The sequence below is a fragment of the Apteryx rowi genome, unplaced genomic scaffold (assembly GCF_003343035.1).
Source record: "Apteryx rowi isolate R43461 unplaced genomic scaffold, aptRow1 scaffold_242, whole genome shotgun sequence".
Lineage (NCBI taxonomy): Eukaryota > Metazoa > Chordata > Aves > Apterygiformes > Apterygidae > Apteryx > Apteryx rowi.
In genome coordinates this window covers 832,621-846,643 of record NW_020448775.1, presented here as the reverse complement: position 1 = coordinate 846,643, position 14,023 = coordinate 832,621, and the positions used below count along the sequence as shown (strand labels likewise).

Genomic DNA, 14,023 nt, shown 5'->3' with positions numbered 1-14,023 from the left:
AATGAAGTAATGCAGTTAAACTAAACTTCCCTTTTACAACTAAAAAAATCTTTTCAAGGAAGTAGGCAATTACAATACTGAAAAGACTTACTATATCTGTTATATAAGAGAACAAAGAAAGTTTTGCTTTATCAGTCATCTTGAATTAGGTGTCAGACTGATTTTGAATACAGAAACAATAGCACATATATAGCTGCATATTGTAGAGAGAAAGAAAAGAACATTGCTGAAGTGAAAGTAAGGAACTACATGTATTAAGTGCTGTCTACCACTTCAGCAGGTGTTGAACACAGAAGTGCTGATATAAATCCTGGAGGAAATGAAGAAGCTAGCCACATTACAGGCACCACAAAGGGATGAAAGAATCAGATCTGCCAGCAGAATCCCTGCTCCTTCCCCAACTACAACACAAAAAAGATGTGAAAAGTTTCTGAAGTTATCATACTGTCATTAGGAGTAGTGAGAATGCATTCTACTAGGCACCGGCATTAGTAAAATGTTTGGTCAGATTTCTTTTTGACAAAGAAAAGTAAAGCATGCATGCAAGGTTTATACTTAAAAACAACCATTCATTCCAAGCTTGYTTTAAGGATAAGACATTTTTAAGAAGATTTGTTCATACAAAAATGAGGTTGCCATGGCAACCGTAACTACAGAAAGCTAGAGTAATTACTTTGACAAAATCCTACCTAGCGCTTTCTTCCTCATAATAAGAATGTGTAAATACCTTGTTTTAAGCTAAGTTTATCAGAAACATTACTCTTCACTGATTCTACCTTTGAGGCATAGAAATACAAAAGTGCATGCTTAAGGCAAGTTGAATAGCGCAAATGCAATTTCCAAACACTTAATTCAAAAATGAAAGTCAGATCATGCATATTTGTTCTGGGGGAGAAGTGCAAAATTGAAAAGAATGCAGCATTCTATTTTCATATTGCAAGATCTCATTGAATAAACTATTGTGTATTCATCTAAACGTAATCAATAAGGGTTCACTTCTGTGAACAGCAGACAGCAGGAGTTAAAGCTGCAATTTCATATGCTTAATCTTCATGTAAACAGATCTACTGAATTGTTGCACAGCTGTGCTTTGCACACTGTGGACTTATCTGTGTGGCTGGGACAAGTTTAAGGTCTCTATCCCTCCATTACATGGTAGAGATGCACTCTGATTTCCCTGGCACAGTGTGGGAGATCCATCATTAGCAATATTTGGTGTAGTTCTGCTGACCCCTATGCTTGCCAGTTAATGGCTTATCCAATGTTTCTGTTACGCTTCTTGGAGCAGATAATGTCCATACAGGCTTGATTCTTTCCTATGGCCCTCCCTGTTTGATAAAAAATATTTTACTGCAGACCTCCCTCTCGGGCCTTCCTGTTCAGCTTTGGTTTACTGATACTATAGTGTATTGGCCACACTGGCCACAGAAATGAGTGCTTGCATTGAAAYAGGAATGAAAATTAACAGTATTTTGCAATTTGGCTCTCCTCATTCATACCAGAAAAGTATTGTTTTCCCTAGATCTGCTTCCTGCCTGTATTAATGTTGTCTTGGGTTACACAGTTGCAAACCACATACTAAGAAAGCCTACCTACGTGTTGCATAACTACAACACGTACCCTCTTTCTCTTCCTTGTCCATGATTTGTGACTTTAAATGCATTTACAAACCCCATGTTGTTAGTCATCAACTGAAAGACTGTTCTTTTGTCTGGTTAGAAAGTCACTAATGAGTGACACAATACTGTGAATCATCAAGAAGGGATATCAGTGGAAACACCATTAGAAATCTGGGGAATCGATATCTTCCATGAAGCACACTGATTATTTTTTTCAGACCCTGTTGTTTTGCAAGGTGCCAGAAGTCACATAGTTTTACTTATGCTGCTGTATCATTATCATCATCATTCCAAACAGTCCTGATATTTTTCAAATTCAACTATCCATGTCAGTCCAGCTGGGAGACTGTCTGCATTTAACACAACAGGTCTCAAATGCATGTGTTCAGCCTCTGTTTTCTAATGACTCCCAGACCTAGAGAGAGGTTAATGTCTTCTAAATAATTAGAATAATTTTTTGATTTTTACTCATCTCCAGTGATTACAGAGAAACCTCGCTTCAGTGAAGTGTGCCTTCAACATTGTAACAATGGTAGCAAGCGGCTCAGAAATTCCATGTGAACTTTAATTTTCCACTAACCTCTGACTGACTCACAGCAAGAATATTTTGAAGAATTAGGTTCATAGGATGAATGCATTAAAAAAAAAATGTATCAAATCCTGAATTTCGAAGTCAAAGGAAATAGGAAAATTTAAACCAAATGGCGATCTGCTGTGATGTCTGTTTAACCATCCAAACTAAATACAGCCCATTATCCTGTCTTCAGTTGTCTTAGGTTGTGTTCAGAGCTTTATGTAATTTGACAAACTCCAGGATCAGAGGTCTTTCCTCACAATACTTAAGGAAAGGCATATACTGCTCTGAACACTCGATTTACCTTTTGATCAATGTACTTGTTTTCTTCAATTGCAGATCTTTTAGAGTGGTCACACGAGGAAGAAGATGCTGAAGGAAGTCTTCGCAGCAAACAGCTGGTATCTTGTTGCTGACGGTCAATAAACTGCTTCATAAAACTTTCCCTTGTGAACAAATAGAAGATAACGATGGATTAAAAACCCAGGAAGAATTAATATTTGTTTTTTTGCAATGTGCCACAACCTGTTAGTGCTAAGATGTGTAAACCGCGAGCAAAAGATATATAGGGGTATAGATGGACAGACTGCAGAAACAACAACTGATTAAACTTAAATTTAGCTGTCAAAGAAATACATAACCGAATTGTGAGGTGGATGGCTTGCATGCAGCTTCGAAGCAAAAAGTTTTGTTCTGTTTTATAATAATTCTTTTATTTATTTACTAATTAAAATGTTAAATATTTGAAGTGTCTTTTGCAGCTTTCTGCTCTTCTTGAGTTCATTACCTGGTGAGCTGTTACTTCAATGCTAGTCAAATGCTGATATAATCCAAAGGAAGCATACTTTCTGCAAGAAATTATTTCTTCAAGATTTCAAACATCTGTTCATATAACCGCTCTGAATGCCAATATTAAGCAGTTTAGCAATTCTGTGCATCACATATACCATGTTTAAATCTTTGAAGTATTTCTGTTTACAAGAAATGTACATTTATCTTGCTGTGTTTTAAGTTTAGTAGAGACAAGCTATTCCCAGTGTAAACTGACTATGTTATAACTAATCTCTATCTGCAGAGAGAGTTCCACAAAGTATAGTTGCTTCAGATTTAAAGATCTGATTTGCTAGAGATTGTTTGAAGTTTTTCAGTAGTTAGCAAGATCACATATTAGGCTAGAGTATTTTGGGAAAAACACAATTAGAAAGAAATACCATAAAAGATGAAGACTAGGAGAGAAACACCCCCAGTATATAGCTAAACAGTATTGTGGAACTAAAAATAAAATATCTGTGACTGCTCCTTAGAATGTGGAAGTTTTTTCTTTCTGACCCTTCTGTCCAGCATCATTCCTTTCATGCAGCTAAGATGTCACTAACCAATCAAAGCAGTTGTATTAGCTTCCTTATGAGTTTAACCAAAATGCATGTAACCTGAGGAGACACAGAACACTGAGAGCCGTCTTTTACACCATCCTCTCTCCCAGTATGGGCTCACTGGGGATACTGGAATGGGCAAAGCCTGTGTGGCCGCCCTGGGCTATGTTCTCAGTTTTAGCAGCCTCTGTGTGCTGGAACAGCCCTTAGATTGCTCGAATCTGCTCTTGGGACCATGTCAAGAATAATTTTACTATAACTGACTATCTAGAGGTCAACCAGGGGTCTGGTCCTTTGGTAAGCTATGTTTTACAGGAAAGTGATACCTGTTCAGATCCAAAGAGGGGTCCAGGACATTTCGGCATAACTGCTATCCGATGACCTATGTGACCCATTCTAATGATTTGTTGCCAGGTGGTCATAGCTTAAAAAAGCTTGATTAGAACTGATTAGACTGCTAGCTGACTTCCTCAGCCAAGAATCTAAAACCCAAATGGGAGTGAAGGAACAAAATGCACTTTCTAATCATATTCTACCTGTGTCAGTTATACCACTTTCAGTCAGTCTAGTTGTGTGTGACATAAAGAGCACTACAATTTCTTTTTGAAAATAAAATGGGATAAAAATAAAATGTCACCTGCTYTGGACTCTAATCTGATTCTGTTTCAGTTCTGATTTTCTGAATTATCTGTTTAATCCACAAGCAAAACAATTACATATTTTTGGTGCTCTGTAGTATCAAAGAGATTTATAGCATATTAGTAAAGGAAGTATTTCAATACCTTATTTTTGGAACTGTGAAATCTGAAGGAAGCTTGGAGATTTTCACCATTTGTGGCCTGTTAGGAAATTTTTCGAAGATGCGTAGACGCAGTGGAAGCTTCTCCTTTGTATCTGCATTTGCCTCACTTTGCTTTAGCTAAAAAAAAGGAAATGAAGGAAATGATAGAAATTTTTGCTCTGTAGTATTGCAGACTTGTTTTTCAGAATCCAAAGATCAATAACGGCAATCAGTTAAAGAAACAGAAGATGGCAGCAAAGAACTACAGAGGGTAAATTTGATACTCAAGAGTTTATGGGTTGGCTTGTGCTAGAAACTGATAAATACCAAACAATTTCATATACCTTTATTTGAAAGTCATAAAATGTGAAGATTGCTAATAATTTTCATTTTAAAATATGAAGCATATTAGTGTCTTATTCAATATGCTTATTTCTATGTTTTCTTCACAGTTCCCTAACACTTTATCAGGGAAATAAACATCCCTGCTCTTTTCTTATTAGGCACATCTTTCTGTACATGTTGACAGCTCTTCGATATTCAAACAGAGCACAGCATTTAAAAGGAGAGCAAGTATTTAAAATTTTAAAGGCATCCAGCTCTCAGAACACAGAGATATCAGGAAAATCACATTTAGATGAATATCATAAGTAGTAAGAAAAGACTCAAAAGTATCCATCTACATCAGCATACTCAGATACTGAGCTGCAGCAAATCACATAACGCATGTGGCATTTATAAGGGTCCACAGTGCCACACAACAAAGTTCAAAAAGGCAGATATAACTACATATACAGACAAATGCTGGATGCACCTAATGATATCTTATACAAAAGATATGATATGGAAATACTCTTCCTGAATTCTGATTACCTTATACAGCTGTGTCATTAGAACAAAATATTAAGTCAAAAAGAGTCACTAACAATAGAAAAGTTTGGTCGTGAAATATGTTTATTTTAAATGGGAAGTTGAACATTAAATATATACTAACTTCTATATGTCCAAATATTGCATACCATTTTAATAAGCACACAACTAATTGAGGTTGCTTAGATGTAAAGTTAATTTCTCTTTCTCCCATTTGCTTGTGAACACAGGCTCAGAAGCTTACATTTTAAAATAGATTTTCRCAAGCAGCACCTACCGGGAATACTGCTGATAGACATTAGCTATAGATTTTTACCAGGGTGAACTGGTCAGGAAGTCAAATGGAGCTTTAACTCTCATTCACACTGCCTAGTGTAATGCCTGCTCCCACAGCATGCTATAGAACAACCTTGCTGTTGCACTGTCATCCTATCAGCATCACCATCACTTCCAGCCTTAGGGCAGCTTAAATTGAAAATCAATTCATAGCTGGTTGGATATGAACTGTCATGTGGACTAAGAACTGTTTGAAGGGTTGCAAACAAAGACTAATGATTAATGGTAAAGCCCTGAGTCAGAAGAGAAGGGGAATATTGCATAAATCTGTGTTATGTCCAGTCCTATTTAATTGCTTCATTAATGGTCCTTAAAAGGAAGAAATTATGACATTAATAAAATTCACTTGATATTAAAATGTGAAGAGCTGCAAATACCACTGAGGACAAGGAAATGGACAAATTTAGAAATAGGGGCAGGAAATAACAAAGACTGAAAAAAAATTCTAGAGCAAGAATAAAAGCAGAAACTAAACAATAGCTTGTAATTCAGCACAGCGTCAAAAGGCCAGTTTGGGCACCAATTACATTAGCAGTCAATGGCTATTCTCACAACCACTCTCTGTTGATTAGATATTATATACTTTTAGAAATGGGTACAGAAGTCAATAGCTCCTCACTGTTTTGCTCTGAAGTGACCATACTGGGGTATGCATTCAGTTCCAAATACCAYTTTACCAGCCTCACACTGACCAGCCAAAATAGTTCAGAAGCGAGCCATAAAAACAAGCGGAGATTTACAGAGACTGACTGTTGGGGGGGGGGGGGAAGGAGAGAGAGACTGAAGGAGCCCAATATTTNGGGGGGGGGGGGGAAGGAGAGAGAGACTGAAGGAGCCCAATATTTATACTTCATCTATCAGAACTGATAACAAGGTAAGGAGAAATATGTAAAATTATGAATGAAATATTTGAATCAAAATTATTTCAAGAATCTAACAGAAATCTATCCTATTCTAAATATAGGAATAAGGGGATGAAATTAAGAAGGGGAATTTTTAGACTGAGAATAACGATTAATATCCTTAAATTGAAATCTATGAGTTCTTCAGAGAGGTCTCTGGAGGGAAGTGCCTCATCATTTCAAATTCAGACTAGACGGAACCCTTGAAATACCAGAGTACTGCAGAAAGAAATTTTTCATTGTCAAGGAAATGAATCAGATAATATAACACAGCTTTTCTGAACCATTATATTGTTGAAAAGCTTTTTTTTTTGGTGGGGGGGAGGTGTCACTCCTTCCCCTCAGAGGTAATTTCTAGAGGAAAAGAAGGTTGCCAGTTTCTGCTAGTTAGGTATTTTAATAAGAAATCATTGCACAAATACGTAGATTTTGACATGGACAGAAAATGTCTGTTATAGCTACGGACTCCTGTACACAGAAGTCAGTGTACACAGAACAGAGGGCATATGATAGATTTGCAACGCTGTCTGAAGTCTCAGTGCAGCACACAGATTAGTGAGAGCTTGGAAGCAGGAAATTACAGCTGAAGAGCTAAGCAAGGCGACAGCAATATCCCCTGTCTAAAAAGGAGAATGATTCAAGATAGGCTTTAAAATAATCTGAACTCAAAGCAATTCTACAAAATATCTCCAATTACTCATGCTGTGATAATATTACATATTGGGGAGCTCGAGGCGTTTAGCTTCACTGAGTTCTTCTCTACACATTTAGGTTGTAATTGTTGCTCCACATGACATAGATCCTGTTTTGTATTGCTGCTTAAATCCTTCACATTTCAGCTTTCTTCAGTGCATAACAAGCATATATATTTTTAAAGGTACAGGATTATGTTGAAATGTTGCAATGAATGCAGAGCGTCTTTAGCAACTGCTTAACCCAAAATAAAATATCAGGCCATTTTCTCCAGATTTTTTAAAATTAATATTAATATTATTGAAAAAGAAATGTACACTGGCCTGATTCGCTCTGCTTGGTTTTTGATTTCCAGCTCCAAAAGCCTACTGGGAGCTTTTCACCAAACTTTTGTCAGCCTGGCCTAGAAGGGTTCCTGCAAAGGAATTTACGTCTACTTCCACCATGCTTAAGTTTACAAGGGCAGAGTTAAAGGCACAAGACAGTACAGCTGTCTGCCTTGAACCTAGATCAGAAGAGCTCATCAAAATAATACATAAATGGTGGAGAGTGAGGGAGAGGAAATCTTAGTCTGGGATTCCACTGGTTCACAGTAGCTTGAATGATACATTTAGTACAAGGCCCCTGGCATCAAGAAACCCAGATCTGATTCAGGTAACTGTCTAAGATGAGTACAAAAGACAGCTGTCTTACTTACTGGTGAATAGATCAACATATTTAGATTTTTTCAGAAAGACATTATGGCCATGTCTGCATTTGATTTGGAGCAGTTTGAAGTGAATCCCCCAAACCTCCTCACCTGTTGTGTGCTAGTTTGGTTTGTGAGCTGTTTTGGTGAGCAAAGCAGATTTCTTTCGGAGGAGACAAAATGGCAAGCTCCACTTCCGTTACTCGCAAATGCACTCCAATGACTAAGACTGACTTAAGGATCAAAACCAATGGCTGGTCCTTAGGATGGCTTCAAATCCCATGTGTGATGAGGCATTTAGTCCACAGTATTAGACTCAATTTATTCTGAAGCAAACCTGCTAACTGAATATACTGAAAATGTGGTGGCCTTAGCATCAACTGCTTCATTCTATTGATTCGCTCCTACAGCACAGCCCAGGGCATCAATGTGGGATGATCTCATTCATATCACTTAATGCAGCATCAGCTGTAAATTTATTTGTGACTTCAGGGCACAAATAAACATGCCTTTGAAGCACGTTTATTAGACATGTGCCTTTGTAAGACAAAAGGGGGATTGCTAAAAGGAGATTTAGTGTAATTAAGATCTGGGCCCCTAAAAGCAAAGAGAATCTCTAAGCAGGTGTTCTAAATATAGAGAATGGCATGAATGGTGGAAGAGTGAGATAGAGACGGGGAGAATAAAAGAGGCAGCAGGGTAATGACTAGCAAGAACAAGGAGTAGGGTTAGCTCTCTAACACAGACTAGCAGTGGTGAGACAATTGTGTTGGAATGGTCAAAAAAGCAATCACTGGAGTTAATAGCCTTCTTGGCAGAAGTTGGCATCTCCCACATAACTATGCTGGTTTGCCCAGACCAACAGAGCCACAGCACAAGACTATTCACAAACCATCCCACCTGTGCCAGCTATGAAAGCCCTCTTATCCATGTTTCAGAAATGAAGAAGTGTTATCACTTACAATTTTTTAAATATACAGTATATTGCAATACTTGAGCCACACAGGTATATAAGCAATGTTACACAGAACCCCAGACCAAAGGCAAGAAATGGTGGCTCTTAATCTTTTTATCTTGAAACACTGTAATATTCTAGTCACACAGATATTAATCTTTTTGACTGCAGTCTGGTCAGGGTGAAAGTAGCAAGTTCTTTTAAAGTGTGTATTGCAACTTCTTTGATAGCAATGCCTGGAGTCACTGAGAAAGCATTAAAGCATTGGAGTGAGACAAGCAGCAGGAACTGACTACAAGARCTGCTGCGTTCCCCCAGTCTGTCTCTGTGTTTACCACAGGAGACAGGCCACAGTGCACACCAAAGCTTCAGGTAAATGCAGGATGGTTTCACACCTGCCATGCAGCCTACACTCATTTCTAAAGAAGCAGAAGTGTGAGAAGTGTCTGCACATGCCAAAGTCTCATTATGGACTCTGATGGCAGCTAACAGCCTGGAAGGTGGAAGTGCTCTGCAGTCAGGTAACACGAACACAGACATATTGACGGCCAGAACAGTTCAGAGAGCTAACTAAAGTATCTGTTCACATCACCAATTTGCATTCAGGGACAGAAACGTCCATTAAAGTAATGTTCTTGACAAGGAAAACAGCCTGAAAGCTGAAATTTAATGCAGTCACTGAGTTTCCAAGATATTGACACTATGGTGAGAACATGCCAAAGGATAAACAGTTTTAACCATGTCAGAAGGGATAAGACCTACCCTTCCTAAATTTTTGTTTTGCTTTGTTTTCTGTCCATATAATTCTGATCACCAAAGAAGAGCTATACCATGGAAAATATAAAGAGTGAAAGATGCAATTTTCCTGTGGTCTGAGTCAAGTGTATGTGAAATTCACTTAAACATTGTGTAAATATTTCAATGAAATAACATGATTATGAAAAATTAACTGCAATGCTCTAATTCCTTCATTTTAGCTGACAGTTTTCATAGCAGCCTGAGATCAATCATGTTCAAAATTCACTACCAATACACAGAGTTTATTTAGGAACTGGCCAGCTGCCCAGAATAATTTCATGGTGAGTGTGAAAAGTTCAAACCTTTTGAGGAAGTTCAGGGGGTCTCACTACAGGATAGTTTTAAATTATTATTATTTAGTATATTGCCCGCATTTTTTACTGGAAATCTCCTTTAAGGGCTCTTTTTGAAGAATTAAGTAACATTACAATATCTATGTTATGCTCTTAGCAGGATGTACTATGTGCTCCAACACAAAACATTTTGAGCATGATGCAAATATAGGAAGGGATGAAAGACATTACAAACTGAGACCAGCACCCATCCAACAGTTCTCCAGAACTTTTTGCCTATCTGAACTCTCAGATTTACCATCACCCTCAACTTGTCAAAAACAACTTTGAAAGAAATGCAAGTAATTAGCAATAAATGACAGGTAAATCAAACAATTAAAAATCAGAAAAGCAGATTAAATAAGCCACTTATTTTCCTTTCTGTTATTACTCAAGCCATACAGATCTGGTAAGTTTTTGGGATATGAATGAGTTTCACTAAAAGAAGGTACGTGCATGGGCAAACTTTTACAGCCCAGACTCAGCTTTGGCATCGATTTGTACGGACATTTTTGTACCTGCACCTGGGTTAGAGTTCAAGACAAATCAGCCATTCAGTTACTGTTATTTACAACTGCAGTTCCATTAACAGTAAAAAAGAAATAAATAAAAGTACAATTTTGTTCGAGCAAGCTGCACCCTCACAAACAGAAGGTAAAAAAACCACCTGAAATGTAAGGCCAAAAATATTGACAAAATCCAGTAGGTTGAATTTGTTACATCCGGATAAAAGTAACACTTGCAAGAGGCTCCACCAGAAGCAGTATTTATGATGTGTAGATCTTACTAGGTGTGTGTGTAGCGCTAAATAAAAGACTACCAATGTCAGTCTAGCCTAAGGTCAGATGACTTCAACCATACTTCATAGTGTGCAGCTCTAAGTTCCCGCTAGGTTCCGTGTGGTGGCCCTGAGACACAATCACAGTAATTTTTTTTCTATGTTTTTTTCAAGTCATCTAAAACAACATGGAAGCTTTTATGTGCAATTCACCTGAGAAGCAATTCCGTAGCACGAAATCTGGGCTGTGTATTTCCTGCTTTGAGAGATATAAGAGCTTGTGAGCTTGTATGAAGGTGTGAGGCTTGCTGGACAGTGTTAGAGGACTGTCTAGTTTAGAGGAATCAAAGCTGGTGAGGCCTTGTTAATGCTCCCTTTGGAAGCAGTCCCCTGAGTAAAATATTCCCTGAACCACACCACGGTATCCTCTGGGAGAAAGTAGCTGGACATACAGCACAGAGCCAGCACTGCGTTAACAGTTAAGCAATATGCACTAAGAGTTTAGCACTTGGGCTTGCTCTCTTGACTTCTTTTAGTTAACAGTCTAGATCTAGTCTAGTCTACTGTCATGAATTTTGCCCTTCGGGCTCACCTGAATAAATGGGCACATTGCAGGCAATAACCCCCCCCCCCACCTATGTAGGGACTGTAAAACAGAACCTACATTGATTTTAACCACATTCTGTGCTGCCTTGGGGAATCTTCAGTGAAATGTACCAAAAAATRTGATTACAGTGTTGCTGGCATTCACAGTAGAGCCTGTACTGTTGATAACACAAGGGTAAAACAAACTGAAAAAGTTCTTGACAGAGGGAGGAGCAAGATTACATATGTATTTCTCATACACACAATGTCTTTTCTTTATAAATAACTTTTTTGTGTCACAAGGCTGTATGTAGTACTATTTGATGCTGTAATTGCCATTTTCCAACTGTTCATTTAAATGACTTATTCCTCAATTTTGCATGAATTCTTCCAAATTAATAAGATATTGAGTAAGGTTTCACAAATGTGTTTTCTTAATAACTTCCTTTCAGTAATTGTAGCTCCTATCAGTCCCTCAGGAAGAAATGCTGCTGACACGATGTGATTGCAATTCAAATGCTGCAAAATTCCTCTAGGAAAATTTTGCTAAGATTTAGTTCATTTATTTAATAAAGAACAGGAATTGAAGGTGTCAGAGATTTTCTCTTTGATTAACTGAGATAAATAAGATGAATTTGTCAGACCCATTACTTCATACTGCCTACAGACCCAGGCAAACTTTGTTATATATAATTACACTTCAGCTGTATTTCCAAGCTTCTTTCCCCTCTTACAGTGATACACTACACTATTTTCAAAACATGAAATCTGAGATTCTGCGTAGTCCCATCTCTAATCAGGGTCCAAGGAATGTGCTTGCTAGACCGGATTCAAACTTCTTGTCTTTAGACTCAGATACCTACCCGAGGTGTTTAAGTTATGGTTGTCTTCATGTCCCTTCATAGCTAAGACTGAGAGGCACTTCTAGAGGTCTGTGCAGATAGATCTTAGGCTGACTGCAGCTTTTGGACATGCTTATTCTTTTTCACTGACTAAATAAGAGGCTTAAATCCAGGATATTCTTTAAGTTAGATGTGTGATGCCCAGGGTCAGGCAGGATGAATGTAGGCCATATTAGCTGCGATGGCATTCATCTCACTTAATTTTAGCTGTCCAAATGTCAAATGTGTAGTATTATAAAAAAACAATGCATTACACGCTCCACTTCATCAGGGAAAACTGCTAAGACTTCTCCAAAACTGGGCACTGTTATTTGTTAAGAATTGTATATCTGATGAACAATAAGCACCTAAGATATCTTCAAGTGAACAAAAGTACAAGATGCGTGAATTCTTCCCTTGTACAAGCAGAATTATTCAATATTGACTGAGTACAATGTGTTCATTTTCAAGAGGGATGGTAAAATTCATTACAACCAAGAAGAATGCTTCCATGCAGGAAGCAAAGGAAGCAGCACTGCAATGCCACTCAGGGACTCTTAAATCTTTGCTTGCCTATTACAGAGCCTGCACAAAGGAAGATTCATGGAGGCAGCTTAGTAAATGGTGCTTACCTACATGTAGTCAAGACATACAACTTCATCTGCCCTGTTGGGTACACAGAAAAATAGAGCCAATCTGGGAGATGATAATTAGAAAAAGATTTTGAAAGGTTCTGACCACAGGCAGCTCCCATTTATTTTAAAAGAGCTGAGGACAAGCAAGAGAACCAGGCTGTGAGTGACTGAGGAACTCATCATCTTAACCTCCTATCGGGATATAGACATTGTGAGAGGTATAAAAAAGGCAGAATGGCAGTGAGGTCATATGGATAAAAGACTCAATCTGCAGGGGACCTGTGTGGCTCTGCTTATAGCTTAATAATATGACTTTGATCTAGATTTTCTTAACACTGAAGTATAGGATGACTGGAATTTGATCCACATACACAAAACCTTTATTCCATGTGATTTGTATAAGCTGATCTATGCATCCTCTGAGGAATGACACAGGACAGAACACCATTAAACTGATGTGGACATGTAGCATACCCAACTTGATTTACTGCTTAGTTTCATCTGCATGGTAGGGAACATACCTGTGCTATGTGGACCTAATTGCATATTCCTAAAGCAGCCTATGTGTTTCCTATGAATTTGTGACTGCTGTTAGAGATGTAAGCAGTTATGTGTAGATGCTGAGTGATATTTGTCGCAGATTGTGATGCAGCTGCATGAGTTGTTGCATGTAGCTTCTTTGGGTTGTGGCGACGCAAACCTATGTCTATAAACAACACATCTTTTTAGGTGCATTGCAGTGTTTATAGGTGTCCCTGTAAAGGAACGTTTTGTTGTCATTGATCAATGACTTTCTTTAATAATATCTTCTAATACTTAAAAGGTCACTATGAACACAAAAAGTCTAATCTATTCATTATGATCACTGTAGCTAGGACAAGAACACTTAATTTGCAACACAGAATACTATTCGGATGAGGCACATTAGAGAAATCTTGCTAACAGTGACAGTGAAACTCTGGAATAGACTGATCAGAAAGGTGGTGAAACCTTTATCATTTCAGAACAGGCTGGACAAACATTTTGCAAAAATGTATTACAGCTAGAGGATAGACAAATTGTTGTAGCCTTTTTTTTTTATAATCCCTCAAGGCTATGGTCTGGCAGTAGCTGGCTATGTTTTCCGGCTGGATGAGGATAAAATCATGTTACTGATAAGGCTAAGGACAGGTCACAAATTACATGAAGAAATGGTAGCATCAGCAGCAACTTAATAAACAGCA

General features: G+C 37.9%; 1 protein-coding gene across 2 annotated transcripts in view; it reads right to left on the bottom strand.

The window, feature by feature from the left end:
• NALCN (sodium leak channel, non-selective) overlaps window positions 1-14,023 on the bottom strand; it is a 237,119-nt gene that overhangs the window by 54,928 nt on the left and 168,168 nt on the right. For both annotated transcript variants that reach the window (XM_026066533.1, XM_026066534.1), the window contains 2 exons: window positions 4,349-4,485; window positions 2,498-2,639 (listed from right to left, as the gene is read on the bottom strand). In XM_026066533.1, coding sequence (XP_025922318.1) covers window positions 2,498-2,639; window positions 4,349-4,485 — 279 coding nt within the window. The remainder of the gene's footprint in view (window positions 1-2,497; window positions 2,640-4,348; window positions 4,486-14,023) is intronic.